This window comes from Ambystoma mexicanum, chromosome 8 (assembly GCF_040938575.1).
Source record: "Ambystoma mexicanum isolate Mex_15411 chromosome 8, UKY_AmexF1_1, whole genome shotgun sequence".
Taxonomy (NCBI): Eukaryota; Metazoa; Chordata; class Amphibia; order Caudata; family Ambystomatidae; genus Ambystoma; species Ambystoma mexicanum.
Window position 1 is genome coordinate 420,686,938 of NC_090929.1, and position 17,290 is coordinate 420,704,227.

The window sequence follows — 17,290 nt, forward strand, 5'->3', positions numbered from 1 at the left end:
GTGCTCGTACTTCCCCGTTGCAATTCTCTTTCATGAAGAAATGTCTTTGCCGTGCCGTGAGTTCTTCACCAAACCTTCATCATGTAGAAGTGAAGTATTAATTCTCCAACCAAAGTTCTGTGCATCCCAAAATCCAACTTCAAGCACATCATGACATGCCCATGATCAGACAAGAGAATGTTACCAACCAATCCTAATTGTTCTGTAATTTTCAGCCATCTTCCCTGCCGTCAACCGCGTGTCAATCCTAGAATAAACCTCATGCTCCAGCCTCCAATTGTCTTTCAAATTGTGTTCCCATAACAAGTCACTCAGAGACAGATAGCTGTTATCTAACTTTCTTCGCAGCCTGCAGTTACTTTTATCCAAATCATGATCCAACACCACATTAAAGTATCCTCCCAGGACAATGTCTTTAGAACCCAAGTCCTGTATGGTTTGTGCCACTTTTCTAAAGAAAGTTCCATCGTCGACCGATGGTGCATAGATGTTGCATAAAATTACTCTAGTCGCCTGAATATTAATTAATGGAGCCACTATCCGACCCTCATTAGAGCTTGCAATGGAGCATTCTGACATATTAAGATTGCCACACCTCTAGATTTCGAATTATGAGAGGAACCGTACACCTTTCCAACTCAACCTTTACCCAGTTTTTCAAGGTCTCCATTTACAAGATGTCTCCTGTAGAAGGCATATATCACTTTTCAAGTCATCCAAATAGCTCAGGATCACCTTTCTTTTAATAATATTTTTCAACCCATTCACATTCCATGTGACAACATTCAAATCATTCATCCTTAAATTTGCCCAATTTAAATCTTGCACACCAAATTCAACACATCGAAAACTCAGTACTAGACTCAAAATAAAATATGTACAAACAAATCTCAAACCTCCCCCTCTGAACTAGAAACAGAACAAGAACAACAGCCGTAGAACCTGAGACAAACAATGCATAGCAAGAAGTCCTATGTTCTAGGCACCTCTCCTAAATAACTTGAACAAAAAAAAATGTGTATTTGAAAATATATCAGCTTCCCTGTCCCCCCCGCCAATGGTACAATAGTCGACCAATCCCTTCAAATGTGCAGACGAACCACCCCAACTCTGTAAGTGTAGACCACATGTATAACAAAACACTACTCATTTCACTCAAGGCCAAAATACAGTCTATTAGTCCCCAATATAACCCAACCGAGTACCTTGAACCAAGCCAGCCCAACATCAACCTAATTCCCAGCTACAGCATACCTAGCATACACCTTTGAAATACAGAAAGTGCTCTCACCACGAGTCACTAGGGAGAGCCATCCATCCGTAAACCACTAGTTCTATCGGAATAACATATCTACTCGCTATACTCTTTCTGCAGATGAATTGGCTAGTGAATCACTCATACCTCTTTCAACTAGAGCACACCCTACATAACAGTATCCAATAATTTGATTAAACCCGCACCTGGTATGATCATATTAGTGAATAGGCTAAGCCCCATCCAACATCCACCCCCGCCCCCTATAAATTACCTCCTCATAAGTTAGCATGCATACATGGTCAGCAAAGAACATCATTCCCTCGAAGCCTAAACCTGTCAATTCCTGAAATTGCAGCTCGTAAAATAAAACAGCCTTGGAGATGGTTAAATAATTCTAAAACCAACCTCCCTCCCCCGATCATTGATATTGATGAGTATTGATATGCAAAGCAGCTAGTGAGCGAAACCTCAGTCCAAAGTAACTGTCTGCATCCCAACGTCAAAAATATTAAATATATGGGTACAACCAATATTACCAACACAAACAATTCAGTGAATCTCGGCAAACATTTTAGCAATACTGTGCATGCACCCGCGTCCAGGCTTGCTAAAAAAAGGTGCATTTTCATCATGCTCCATAGATCAGGTGCAATACAAAGATAACCATGCTCTTATTTAATCCAACAGGAACAATACTCTCTAATATATTTCATATTTCCCCCTCCACCTCAAGATGCCCGACATGTATAATTAATGCCACACCAAAAAGGTCAGAGCAAAAATGATCACAAAATTCACATCAGAGGATGTCAAAAGCTTATAGCCAGCGTGTACATAATAGCTAGGAAGCGGGAGAGGATTTGATCCTAGGCGTCCCGTTCCAAGATCATACCACTGCCTCTTCAAATTCCGATGGGCCGTCATGAGAGCCTGGGACAGTGACACCATAAAGCGATCGTTACTGTCCTGTCCCGAACATTGCCAGGAGAAGGCCATATTCCCAGGGCATTTCTAGCAACTGTACAAGATGATAATGCAGGCACTCAGCGGGATCACCTTTCGGAAACTGAGCGTGCCGCAAAAGGATAGATCAGCTGACTCTGATGCGTGGCACAAAGATGTGGTCTTCAAGTGTAAGCTTCGTATCAATCTTCGTATCATGAAATACAGCTCCGTTGACGTCATCACAAAGACTGCTCCCGAGGGCGAATTCAAAGATCTACAACAGCTCCGGTAATCGTTCCAAGCCAAAACCAAATGTTTAACTGTATTCTCGGGTCAGCGCCATTTTGGGTCCAATTCTCAATAATTTACATTTGCACACCATCAATAAAAATAAAAGTATCAGTGGGGAGAGCATATATGACATAACTTCCAGAATAAGACTCCATGTTGGATGGCGTTTTCAGTCTAACCAAGTCACTGCCTCATTAGGGTCTGACGTAACTTTCACGCCCTCAGGCAGATATAAAGATAAAAGGTTGGCCCTATTCAGGATCGCTTTAACCCCCAAAAAGCCGAGCCTTGTCCTTCTCATTTTTTAAAGACCTTCTAATCGCCAGGTTTTCCTTCGGGTAATCCGGATACATCGAAATAGGGTTACCATTAAAATAGGCATTTCCTTTGTCCCTTTCAGCTCTCAAAATATCTTCCTTCATCCTGGTGCTCATAAGAGTGATCAGGATCTGTCTGGCTTTCGCACCTCCTTTTCTTCCAACTCTGTACACCTGATCAATGTCAGCAATGGTGATACGGTCAAAACTGAAGCCCTCTTTCCAAATGTCAATCACCAAGGTTGATACATCTTCATTGGTTTTCTCACCAATCCCCACAAGTCTTACATTGTTGCATCTCAGTTTCAAATCCAGCTCCAGAGTCCGTCCTTTCTCCTTCTGCAGCTCTTCTTTCAGATTATTATACGCTCTAAAACTGCAAGCAATTTCAGTGCCCATAGCAGTAGAGCCACTCTCCAAGGCAGAAACTCGAGTATCCATTTGAGAGACCTTCAAATTGAGCTCCGCCGTAGTTGACTTCACCTCCACTACATCCTGGGCAACTTTCATCAGGAGAGAAATATATATCTTGAGGGCTTGGGATCTCATCCATCTCTGGGGTTTGTTTGGATTTCTTAGGGATCGGGTTTTCAGCAGTCTCATTCTTCTTCTTTGAATTCATAATCCCTTTATAATGGTAGATGCAGGAGAGGGTGAGGAGCTGCAGGATTAAGCTGTTGCCTCTGATGCCTGCATTCCAGAATCTCAACCTGTAGGATAGTTATATGAAGACTGTTTTCAGCATTCATGTGCACTTTCCCCTTTCTATATATGCTCCATATGCTTTCACATTTGGTGGCCATGTGACCTAACAACTGCTGTTATACGAATCAACTGATGCACAGCAGAAGGTATACATAGGTGATTTAAACATAGATTGTGTTGATTAATGTATGCACCATCTGGCCTGTCGTGCCTACCCAGGTAGAAACCACTAACGTCACTTTGCAAGGCATAAAGCGCTTTATGAAAGTGAGGCAGACCATGCAGAATCCGTTAACTTGCACTCTTGAAAATTGGAAAAAGCTGGGTGGTTTCCCCTAGCCGATGGAAAATCCTTCCACTTATCAACTGACCAGGCATCTGTATGCCTCCAGGGAACATCAACTGGTTTCCATGTCAGCCAAACACAACTTTGGTGTTAAATGCCTACAGTTCTTGGGTTTCTCTACAGTCCCGATCTCCCTTCAATCCTGCCCCTCAAAACAAATGTTCACGAAGATCTGAAAACTTATTTTATTTCCGCCTAACTAAATCCTGGTCATATGCCTTATATCAGGGCTTCATATGTTACCGAGAATTACTTGTTTTACTACGAGTTATTTTTTCAAATTATGTATTGTGTTTGCGCAGTTATTTTTTTTTTACCATATAACAGGCCGCTGTGAACCTGGATCCCTGATCACGAGGCACTTTATAAATCTAACAAGCTAAACTACCCCAATGTTCCATCAGTCCAGTTTATCTCGTGCAGTACAACACTGATGGGGGAGGAGTCTTACACTAAACAGCCCCATATTTCCTGGTTGCAGAGGTCTTAAACAGCACGTCAACTTCCAGACTTAACTTCCCAATTGTAAGATGTAACCCTTATCCGCTAACACACTGAAGAGCAAAGAAGAGTGCCAATCCCTTCATATGAAAGGGGCCACAAGTTACTCTCCATCCCCTTTTTATAACAAAACAATAATGGGGTTGCGTTTTCACATATGATGGATGCCTGTTTGAATTTACATTGAAACAGAATGTGTTTTAATCAAACAAATTGCGTTTCCCAATATGACAGCAGAATGCAGTGTCCTGATGTGTTTTCAGATCACATGTCGTGTTTCGTGTTTTCTTTACTAATACTTGCGCATTCTATCCCTTCTCCCTCCCTCCTACTTTATCGACTAAGAGAGCACTGTTGGGCGTTAGTGCACATATTTACTAAAAACACACATTGTACGGAATTAAACTGCCTCTTCTCACGTGCGTCGTACACAATTTGGTTCTCACATGTTCCCATGTTTGATTCTATGACTGTTGTATCGAAACACTGTTTTGCATGAAAATATGAACACTGGTATTATCTTGATTAAATTAGTGCAGCCGGGACAAGGACATCAGACCAGTATTTTTTTTAATGAAACCCCATGCAGTGAGATGCAGCTTCACAATAGTCTGGTTCACTCTGCTGCTGCTGCCGAGGCCGGTTTGTGTTGCTTCCTGCCTCTGTTTGAAGGCTAGGTTATCGCAAGCACTTAAGAGGGATGAGAACTGGTATTGCTTGCCAGGCAAGTGATGCGAGACAGACCCACACAGTGGGTGTGGAAGCAGAGAATAATCTTCAACACAAAGATACGTAATGGGGTGTGAAAGTATCGCATTCATACTCCTTCCATGTCTTTGCTCCCCTACGAGCGCCCTTTTCTTTAAAGCTGTGTGGCTGTCATTTACTGGGCCAATGAGCACCTGTCCTGGATCAACAGTTTTGTGTCCAATAATAAATTATCTCACATTCGATCAATGACTCTGCAGAGGTTTTTGAAACCTAATATGATGGGCAATCCATAGTTTCATCTCCATCTTTTTGTATGGCATCGAGTGATTGGTCTATATATCCTTTTCAGCACTTTGTTGTTTACTCTGATCAGGCACTAAGCCTTGCTTGGCTCAAAATCTCCATTGCCTTCACTTATCCATTGGATTTCTTTGTTTACACATTTCGGAATTTATTACATAATTGCTTTATACCTGTACTTAAAACCTACACGTTGCATGTGTTACACCTTTGCATCTGAATTCCATTTATCAAAGTTGTCTTGATATTTTCTGATCTGTGTACCGGATGATACTCTGGTCTTGCATGTAATTTTTTTTTGCATGTTGGCCATCTCCCAGTATATGATGCCAATCCACTGCCAACATACAGTTTACTTATTTTTATTGTTTAAAGTGTGGACCTAGCTCGAGAGCAGCTGGTAGCTGGCATGTTTTAACTGTAGCCGAGTACTATGAGGTCTGTGCATCGAAATGTGCAACCATTGAAACGAGTCCTTGGTCCAGTGTTGTTGAAAGAGCCATGCTTTGAGACATTTGCGAAATTGGAGAATTGTGAGGGCATTCCAAGCCAACACTGGGATTGAGTTCCAGAGGGTGGGTGCATGACAAGAGAAGGATTGTTGGAGGGTCCTCTTTGCGGACGAGTTGTGATTGAAGCCGGTTGGTCGATTTGCTGCGCGAGGAGCGTATGCCACCTGAAGCTTAGCCGCCAGGTACTCTGGTGTGCTACTCATGACTGTTTTGCAGATGATGCATGTAGTCATGTCAGGAGCGCATTTCCCCCATCGATGTGCAAGACCACAAGGGCCTGCACTACGGTCCAGAAGTCCTGCGACAGGATGAAGGGTTTGATTTTTTGAAGGGTAGAGATTCTGAGCCAGGCTATTTGGTCCTTCTTGGCTGTGTGTTTCTGGAACGAAAGGTTGCTGTTGAAGGCTTACGATTTTGCTGAGTCTGAGAATTGTGGATCAAATCCTTCTAGGTGTATATCATTGAGCCATTGTTGGACAAGTTGTTTTTAGCGGGTGGACGGGTGAGGACGAAAGTCTTGGATGCGTTTAGTTTGAGGTAGGCAGTCGACATCCAGGACTGGGTGGCAGCTAGCTAATTGTGGAGACGAATGATATCCTGCGCGCCATTTACTCTAATGTACAACTGGTTATCGTCTGCGTATTGGTGGATGGCTATATTGGGATCTTTGAATAGAATGCCCAGAGGCTCCATGTAAAAGTTAAAAAGGATCGGTGAGAGGATGGCGCCTTGGGGGACTCCGCAGGAGACCTGGAGTCGGTTAGAAGGCAATAAGTTCATCGGGACAGCCTGGTGACTGCATAAGAGGTAGCAGGTAAACCAATTCAGAACAGTGCCAGAGAATCCTATTCTGTCAGCAAGGAGGTAGAGAAGGATGTGGTGGTTGACTGTGTCGAATGGAGCCAAGAGGTTGAGGAGGTATGAGCCGCCCTTATCCATGACTTGGAGAGCATCATCCACCACCTGGATGGTGGCTGTCTCAATGCTACACTTTGGGGAGGAACCCAGAATGATATTCATTTAGGAGGTGGAGTTGTTCTACTCTGGCGAGTTGTTGTGTAGCAGCTACCTTTTTCAAGATTTTGTTAATAAACTGGAGGTTTGTAATGTGCCTATAGTTGACCAGGTCGTCTGGACCTAGGGTGTTTTTTTTCAAAAGAGATTGTATGAGACCAGTCTTGAGAGTCTCCAGGAATGATCCTTCTGCAAGGGAGGCATTGATGATGCTGAGGAACTCATTGAGCACCGGGCCCGTCAATTGTTTAATGATGCAGTCTGGAATTATATCGTCAGGGTAAGAAGTAGGTTTGAGGGAGACAATCATTTCTAGGAGATCCAAGGGAAAGAAAGGAGAGAATTTGATCCAGAGGGGCAGTGTGCATGCCGGGCAGCAGGGGATGCTAATGCTTTGAGAGGTTGATTCAATGGTCTCTCGGATTTTGTCTATTTTTTCAATAAAAATGTATCGAGTCTGTCGCATTTTTCCTGAGTTGCTGGTACGGCGGGGTCGGGCGAGGGTTTGGTACAATGCTTTAGTACTTCAAAGAGAGATACTGAGATCCTAAATGTCCCCCATCCAGCACATGCCACACAGTAAGTTCTCCATGTTTCTTCCATTTTAATTACAGTAAACTGCTTTTTAAACCTACAGTGTGCCCTTCATCTCCTAACAAGCACTGTAGCAAGCAGAGCATGTTTTCTATTTGTTTTTTAAATATTTCCCTAAACTCCATGCAAGTGACTGACTGGGTTAAGAGGCAAATTTAACCCAAACATTTTTTTTCATCATTTCTATAATTGCGCGCCAGAACTTATGAAAAACCCGGCATAGCCATACAAGATGCAAACAAGGCAGCTCTGGGAGCCGAGTACCTACGAAAAACTTCAGGTATTCCAAGTTCAATTTTTGGGGAGTTTCTTTAAAGTGTAGACAAATTCCTATAGTTTGAAGTGTATTGAGTTGTTTCTGTAAATTGACACCCTTCAGAACTAACGGGCATTTTGATCAAGTGTCGCTGATTACAGTTCCTTCTCTACTCTTGCTTCAGCTGGTGGCCATTCCCGTTTTGTGCCACTTTCAGCTAACCCATATAAACTAGAAACCAGGCTATGGTATTTATCAGAATTCAATACGTATCGGAGGAGCTGTGATTCAGGCGTCTTTCCTTCTTTTTAAGAACCTTTAAATGCCTTGACCCATAGAAACATCTTGTAACATTGCATGTTTTCCCTTTGAGCTCTGTATTAATATCTGACCACAAATGGAAACATTCCTCTCAGTATCAAATTAATCGATAATGCAAATGTTTGTGGTATCACACTAATAATGTGTTCCAGGATGTTCTTGTGCACACCAATGAGGTAAGCTCCCTTTTTTCCCTATGTTGCGGGTCAGTTGGCAGTCCCCACGATGCTGCTGCTTGTTAGGGAATGCCCCTCTCCACTTCTAATAGTGGACTGTCTATTCAACTTTTAAACCAGTGTGATTTTAGATGGCATATGTGTCCCCCGTATCGAACATTTAAAAGCCCTGCCTCCTTGTTAACAGAATTAATGCCGCACCAACCCCATGTTTCCCATTTAAGTTGTAGTGGAACTCTCTATCACCGAGACTGGCTGTTCGCAGGATAACATTTATCTAAGTCAGCTGAGTGTATAAGTCCTGTGTTCGTCCCACTTGTACTTCATAAGCTTCCTGGTGATAACTTTTGCCAGTTTTAAACATTTTAGATTAATATTAGCATGGTCTCTGCGAAGGAGGTGATTTTGTTTAGGTACCAAATAGGATCACTGCCTCCTGCATAGATATAGATGCAGTAGTTCCCTCCAGCAGATATGGTGTGAAGAGGGGAGCAAGGGGTTTGTTTTGTTTGTTCTATTGATTTAAAGAGCACACCACACCCTGCGGTATCTGGGCGCATTACAATGTGGAATCACAGTGGATACATACATAATAATAATGGAGGCAGTTACATACACAGTATTAATGGCAGAACAAGGTGAGAAGATAAAATAAAAGAATATAAACATAAACGCAAAAATGGGTTGGGCAGGGCAGGTTAACAAAGGGAGTAGAACAATAGTAGAAAGGCAGATACAGTATAGGAATGAAAGAATTCAAGAGATATGTGCATTTTCAAGAGAAAGGAAGGGAGAGGGAAACTGAGACTCTAGACGATCGGGTAAGTTCCTTTTCACGCTGCACATCTTTTGCAGATCTCCACTATTGTATAATGCTATTTTGTAATGCTATACTGACCATATTTCCACCGACCTTTCTTACTTTCTATTCTTCCTTTTTCTTCTCTTTTCTCTTTTCATTGTTCCTTTCTTTTTCATGATTTTGTTCTCTTCTTTTCAAATTTTCTTATTTTCCTTCTTTTTTCATCTACTTGTCTCACTTTCCTTTCTTCATGATTTCTTTCCATCTCTTTTCTACTCGTTCAAGTGGGGAAGTTGACCGCCCCCAGGAGCAAACTGCAGGGCTCAATTTTGGGGCAATTTAACATTTTTGTGCACGTATGGTGGTGTTCTCCAAGGCGCTACTGGTAATTCCTTCAATGTTTTAAAAGCCCAAAATTCATGAAAGTTCCTCTTTGAATCTTCACCTCGTTTTTGGGCATGATTTGTGCTGCTAAGAAAGCCATTTTGCGTGTTCACCGAGGGACTAGACGTCCATTCAGGACAATATTTGATCCATTGGGACAATGCAATTGTTAATCAAATTTACAGTGCTAGATACTGTTGTGTGTACATTTTCTTTTGCCAAAATGGCAATCGGTCACCTCTTCACTAGTGTGACGATTTCTGGAGGCATATTTGATAGTTACATGTATGTGTTTTTCCCCCCATAGGCTCTGGCGGCCGCCATGCCAGCCTCTGCTGTCATGTCGGGCATTATGATAATGTTGCAGCAGTTTGCTAGTGGACTGCGGAGCCGGAATGAAGAGGCCCGTGCAAAAGCAGCAAAGGATCTTCAGCATTATGTGACTACAGAGCTACGAGAGGTGAGAGTGACTCTAGCAGTGTGAAGGGAAGAAAGCAAGAATGGTGGTGAGCATGAGAGGCACAGGCAAGAATGTGGAGAGCAGGGTCATATTAAGCTCTTTTGGGGCCCGGGGCACGGTCACCTTTGGGCCTATCAACGGAACTAAAGAAATTTGATCACACCACATAGCTTGATATGCTGCCTCGCAGCAAAGTATGGGTAGACTCTTTCAGTCTCATTACCGTCTTAATTCTTGCTGTAATCATATTAACAAGTCGCATTTCAAGGGCAGCATTATCAGTCCATGACAAGGGTACTTGTGTTCTAGCATAGGTACAGGACCCATTTTTAGTTTGGGCTATTATATAAGCTGAAACTATTGCATTAGAGTACAGATGGGGAGGAATGGCATATGAGGAGGGGGAAACAGCATGTAGGCGTTGTTTGTTTATGTGCCCACCAAGTGACTGCCTATGGCCGTGCTAATTCATATGGCTATTCCCACCCACTTCTTGCCCGTCCCAGCCGTAAACACCTCATCATGGGAACTCTTTGAGCTCGCTTTAATCAAGCCTTACCATCAAACTGTGTGATCAAAGTGCCTGCCAGTTTTTAAAAAGCGGTTTTCTGCAAGTTAATGACTTAATTGGAGCTTTAAACCTACTACTGGTGTAATAAAAAGGTCTAACCCGGTCTGCCTTCAGCCACTCTATAAGCACTGTGCGTGCCCCTCACTGAAGGCCTGTTAAAATACGCATTGGCAAAGCCAAACATTTTGTCTTGTGTATTTGTATTAGGCATTTGGCAGGCACTGCTGTTAGATGCCCAGATACTCGCACCATTGTGTAACCTGCTACAATCAATGACCAGTTAATACCACTATGGTTGTGACTGAAAAGTGCATTTCCCATACCTATACAAAAGCCCAAACTGTTTGCCCTGCCAATGCTTGTTATCAATAGCTGCCAAGAGGAAGGTATACAGGCTGTAGTATAAATGTAGGAAACACACTGTATGAAAAAGTGCCCACAACCCAGAATAGACAGAGGGCTCAGCTGCCTCACAGACTGTAAAAGTGCTCAAGAATGAATACAGGAGACCAATTTAAAGGAAGGAGAAAAGTACACATACTGTAGAGATATAGTGGGTGCACATTAGACGCTGCTAAGAAGGTGTCTGTGTCAAGACAGACTGAGATTAGAAGAGGGGCATGGTTTTCAACTGGTGTTGCTATTAGCGAGCATAGGAACAGGTGGATGTGTTCACTATTATTATAAATGCAGCAACACTATAGCCAGTGAAACCATGAGTAATGCTTTTTTTTAAAGAGCTTACCCTGAGAACGAAATCACTCTGAAGAGCTGACAATTTTGAAATCTTTGGGGACTGGCACTTTTAACAGGTTGGGCAATACAAGATTAAATGAGATGCCAAGGATCGCACATTGGTTAAGATGTGAAGCTGGCATTTTTGCCAAATCTGCAATTTCTGCACTTTACCTCTTTCCAGTTCTTACCGTGAACTGATATAATCCCTCTTAATAGAACTGTGTAGTTTCCTAGACATTTCTCTAATACGTTATACCATATGCCGAGGGGTGCCTTTATTCTTCCCTCTTGACGCATGTGTATTATGCTGTAAAGAGGTAGCCTGAGGGGTGTTATTCGCTACTTGCAGCAGGGTGCCATCTGGATACCTTGTGGGGACTTTCGAGTCTCTGCGAACCGAGGACAAGTCCTTTTCTTATTGGAGTTTTGGGGGAGATTTGGGTTTTGTTTCTAGATCTTTCTCCTCCTATTCATGGGGCCAGGTGGCATAAACTGTCGGATTTTCCCTGTCAGTTTGTTTAGTGTATGTGTTGAATCTAACCTTGATTAGAGGGATGCTTCACATTTAGATAGATTTGTGTATATTAGCTTGCGCCTCATTTAGAGAGAACTGTAAATGTTAGCTTGCTTCACATTTAGTCAGATTGGTGTATATTAGCTTGCGTCACATTTAGACCGATTTATTTACATTAGCTTGTGCCACATTTAGACAGAATTGTCAACATTAGATTGGTCCAGATCTAGACAGAATTGTGAATATTAACTTGCGCCACATTTCGGTAGAATTGTAAATATTAGCCTGCGTCAATTTAGGCAGAATTGTGAATATTAGGTTGAATCACATTTAGACAGATTTATGAATATTAGCTTATGTCACATTCGGACAGATTTGTGAATATTAGTTTGCGCCACATCTAAAAAGGAATGTGGAGATATTCATGCGCCAAATCTAGATAGAATTGTGGAGATTAGCAGGCACCAGATCGGGAAAGAATTGTGAAGATTAGCATGCGTCACATCTAGCGATGCCACTAACCAACCCCACTAAGCAATCTTACCCCTCTGCATACACCTCTCAAACTCTAACCAAAGACAACTATACCTCTAAAGCACACCAAACCGCACGCACTTCGCTACACTGCAACAACAAAAGAAATTGCACATAGCCTCGCACAACAGAACACGATGGATGCCAACTGAAAAACGCATCGAAGCTCAGCGTGCGGTGTTAACCAAACTGAAGCTGCCAACAGCACACCACAGCTCTCTTGCACTTTTCCCGCTCTGTCCTACTCACTCACCCTGCTTCCTTTCCTTTTCAGATCCGCCAGAGTGCCAGGGGACCACTCCGGTGGTGATAGTGCACGGTACAAATGTCCTTTTAACATTAACAATTCACATAACCCAACATAACATTTTTTGTTAAAAGAAAATGTTATGGACGCATATTGTGCAAAATTGGAATGATTCCTCTCAAATGGCCTATATGAACAGAAAGATCGGTAACAAGCAAAACAATGCCACCAGAATGTGAAATGGCAAACAGAGCAATAGGATGATTTGTCCACGATCACTATATTGTCTGCTGCCAAAGCTAGGATACAAGGATGAACGCTTTGGTTCCACAGTCTTGAATTTGGATAACTAATCACTTCTGTGGACTAACACTTTATGCTCATCATTGGTGACATCTTCGACTCCAGTCTCTCCTTCTCTCCTCACATCACATCACAGACCTGTCCAAGAGGGCCCACCACCAGCTGCACCTTCTCAGAGGTATTTTTCCTTTTCTCACTTTCCCCCAGAAGCTCACTGTGTCCACAGCCTTGGTTCTCTCTAGGCTGGACAACTGCAACAGCCTCTTTCTCAATATGCCTTCCTCTACTCTCCGCCCTCTGCAACTAATCCAGAACAGGACTGGAAGACGTGTCCTTGGCCTCAAGCCCAGGGACCGTATCTCTGCTTTCTGAGGCCAGGCCCACACTACATCCAACTCTCTCTTCCAGAACACCTTCCTTCTCGAGCCCTTCGCTCAGTCACTTCCGAGGGTCAGACGCTTCTCCAGGCAGAGAGTGGGCAGGGACTGGGGGGTAGATCCCTCTCCTCTGCAGGTGGCTTGCTCTGCAATGGCCTCCCTGCCCCCTCTCAAACCTGAGCCGGACCACCTGAAGTTCCAGAAGCAACTCAAGACCTTGCTTTTCGTCTCTGCTTTCTCTCTCCCCTGCTGACCTACCTGTCTGCCACGCTGACTGGTTGCCTGGCTACCCTCAGTCTCCGTGGGTACCAGGCCCCTCCTCGAAGACCAGTCGCCCCTGCACTGCCTCTGGGCCTTCCACGCATTTAGGAGCTGTAACTGTAACCCTACATTCCCAGCCTCCTTGCACTTACCCAGAGCCACACTGCCCTGGCTGCATGTACTCGGAGCAATGCTGCCCTTATTGCACTCCCCTGCCCCTGGCACTTTCCCCTCTGCCCTCCCCTGCACTTTACATTATCACACTTGCATGATCTGAATGACACAAGGCCTAGTAAGATTGTTTGTTTTGTCCTCCCTCTTTCTTCCCTCCATTGTCTTGTCGCGCCTAGAAACACTTGTGTACAGGCACGTTATAAATGACTCACATCATTGGGGTTGGCTGGCTAGGTTTTACTACCCCACAGTCCCCAAGATCTTCACAATACTGATGCTTTGTTAGTTGTTATAGCAACTGCTTTCTAATGCAGGCACATTGGTAACACAAACGCATATTGTACTACAAAACAAGGACATATACATGCAAGTTTCTTAACTTCACACATAGGAAAGGCTGAGTCGGCCTTGCTGGACTTTGGTATTTTAATCTTGCTTATAAAGACAAATCTCTGCAAGGAGTACTTCACACACTGAGCTACCTTCTGAACCATCGAGGCGCTCAAACTTATCAATATGCATTTCAAACTTGGCTGTTGCACATGATTAATATAATGCCCCCAGAAAGGTAAGGATGCTACATGAGTTGTACCCTAGTGAACGCACAAACTATGTATACCACCGTGAGCGCACAGTACAGGATGAATTGATCAGAGCAGAATGCACTTGCCAAAAACAGACCGACAATATCCTAAAATGCTGTTTAAGTTTGGTGTACAATCGGAACCGACTTCTGCAGATCAGGCAGCCTTGTGTGTCTCTGGTGGAGAGCAGTGACATGACCCAAATGCAGAAAAATACAGTGACAGTTGACGAACATGCACTGGAATGATGGTGACTGACATTATTTATTTATTTATTCACATTTATTAAGCGCACAGCAGCCCGTAAGCATTGTGGCGCTGGTTACAGTTGTTATTCAAATCTTAGTTACATACAACATGCAGTAGGCGCAGTGGAGATGATGCGCTTGTTACCGTGGAGAGACATAGCCTAGTTACATACAAAAACATACCATAAGAATTAGCATACTGGCATCGCCATCCAAGTTGTGGGATGTGGTGATGCAGAAGGTGGTTGAGCAGGAGTGGATACTTAGTTGAAGAGGGCAGTTTTTAGGTTTTTTCGGAAGGCATGGAGAGATGTTTCAGTTTTGAGGTCGGTAGGGAGTGCATTCCATAGCTTGGGAGCAAGATGTGGGAAGCCTATTCCTCCTGCTTTAGCCCTGTTAATTCGGGGCACTGTAAGTTGGTTGGTGTACCCACGTCTGATGGGCCTTGTTGATAGTGTTCTGAATAGTGTGTCCGATAGGTATGAGAGTGCAGAAAGATTGATGCATTTGTGGGTGGTGGAGAGAATTTTGAAATTGATACAGTCTTTGAGTGGGAGCCAGCGGGCTGATTTTCTTGCTTGTGTAATGTGTTCTCTTTTGGGTATACTAAGAGCTGCTCTGAGAGCGTTGTTCTGGGTGGTTTGGAGTCTAGCTAGTTTTTCTTTAGATGTGCCAGCTAGGAGGGCATTGCAGTAGTCCAATTTGGCTCCTATGGTGGCTCTGGCAATAGAGAGGCAGTTGTCCTTGTTTAGAAAAGGCTTTATAGCATTGATCAGTTTAGTGCTCAATGCGGAGGCCGAGACTATGGCGCTAACTTGTTTGTCCATGGATAGTGTAGCATCTATGTGGACTCCGAGCATTTCGACCAAGGAGAGAACTGGGATGTCACAGCTGTCGATACGGAAGTTGAGATATGTATCACCTAGTTTGGCTAAGGTAGCCTTTTGACCAAGAATGAGAATTTCCGTTTTGTCCCCATTAAGGCAAAGCCCATTCGTGGCCATCCAGGCTTGGATAGTAGAGTAGAATTGCTGAAGGGTTGTAGGGTCTTGGTGATAAATCCCTGTGAGGGGAAAGAGCACCTGGGTATCATCAGCATAATTTGTGTATGTGATCCCAAGTGCATCCAGTTTATCAAAGAGAGGCTTTGTAAATAGATTGTACAGAGTAGGGGCTGTACAGGAGCCCTGGGGGACACCATAGTGGATGATGGTGGGTTCTGCGTTGGCTATGTTGGAGAACACTTTCATAGCTCTGCCTTCTAAGAAGGAAGTGACCCATGTTGTTGTGTGATTAGAGAAGTGCGCAGCATGCGTGAGATGCTTGGTGAGGGTGTTGTGATCAACCAGATCAAATGCTGCTGAGAGGTCAAGGAGCAGGAGAAGGGTAGGCCTGCCCTTGTCTAGGATATTAATGCTTTGTTTTTTTAAATCTAACAGGGGCGTTTCAGTTCCGTGTCCTTTGCGGAACCCCGACTGTCGCTTTCCTAAGATCGAGTTAGTTTCGAGGTACAGTTGGATTTGTCTGTGAGCGGCCTTCTCAAGTATTTTGAGGAGAACCGGGACGGTAGATAGTTGTTAGGTTGAGAGGGGTCTAGGGTTGGCTTTTTTAGGAGGGGGCACACCCTGGCCTCTTTAAGGCTGTCTGGGACTATGCCTGTTTTAAATGAGGCATTGATGAAGGCGGTAAGGAGAGGCGCGAGTTGCTCAGCGCATTCTTTGATGATTTTAGGAGGGCATTTGTCGCCCTTGCATTGTGAGGGTTTGAGATGCTTGAGGATGTCTATTACATCTACTTGAGTGATTTCAGTAAATGAGAATTTAGGAAGGTTGCTCTTTATGGGTGTGGGCCGGTTCTGCTTCTGATCATCTGTTTAGGCAAAGCTTTGTAGTGGTCTGAAATTTAGTGTTGGAGGAGATATATTTATTTTAGCATAGCGGATTGTATGCTGTTGCACCAGGCCCCATCTTTAACGATCTCGTCCGTGCATATGGGAGGTACTGTTAGTTCTTTAAAGATAGTAAAGAGTTATTTCATTTGGGAGTTAGCAGAGGCGATCCGGTTGTTGTAGGCATCCGACTTATCATTGAATATGGAGTCTTTGTATTTTTTGGAAATGGAATGAAGTTCGCTTTGATGATGTCACAAGGGTTGGTCTGCCACTTTTTAAGCGCCTGGCGTTTAGAGTTGTGCATGTTTTGGAGCTCTTCGGTGAACCAGGAGTTTGAGTGGAAGGATTTTTCTCTTTTTTTACTTTCTAATGGAGCGACTTTGTTGATAGCATTGGTGAGTGTTTGTTTGTTTTATTTATTTGTATAGCGCTCCAAACCCAGAGGTAGAAGGGCGCTTAAAGAAGACGGTTACATAGTGAGTTACATACAATTTCAAAATACAGCAATTTACAAAGTTTACAATTTACAGAGTTTACAAACATAGTCCATAGGGAGGTGTAAACACATATCTAGGGAGGTATGTGTCACTCTTTGTTCAGGAGCCAGACAATAACCTGTTTCCTGAAGATCTGGAAGGACTCAATAGTTTTAATGTTCAGTGGTAAAATGTTCCAAAGTTGGGAGGCAAGTACTGTGAAACTGGCACCTCCAGCTCTTTTTAAGGAGAATCTAGGCACTGTCAAGCATAAGGTGTTGGAGGAACTGGTGGTTCTGGTGGCGGGTTTCAGGGTGAATTTATTGGTGAGGTATGGTGGGGCTAGGTGGTTTAATGCCTTGTATGTGAGGCAGATGGTTTTCAGATCAATTTTTTGTCGTATGGAGAGCCATTTGCATGATTTCCTAATGGTGGATATGTGCTTTCGCCTCGGGATGTTAAGTGCAGCTCGTAGTGCG

General features: G+C 43.5%; 1 protein-coding gene across 4 annotated transcripts in view; it reads left to right on the forward strand.

Moving 5' to 3' along the window:
- MTOR (mechanistic target of rapamycin kinase) overlaps positions 1–17,290 on the forward strand; it is a 2,476,747-nt gene that overhangs the window by 29,389 nt on the left and 2,430,068 nt on the right. For 3 of the 4 annotated variants that reach the window (XM_069609933.1, XM_069609934.1, XM_069609935.1), the window contains 2 exons: positions 7,695–7,774; positions 9,741–9,893. In XM_069609933.1, coding sequence (XP_069466034.1) covers positions 7,727–7,774; positions 9,741–9,893 — 201 coding nt within the window. In that variant the 5' untranslated portion in view covers positions 7,695–7,726. The remainder of the gene's footprint in view (positions 1–7,694; positions 7,775–9,740; positions 9,894–17,290) is intronic. The other variant, XM_069609936.1, reaches the window with a different exon arrangement.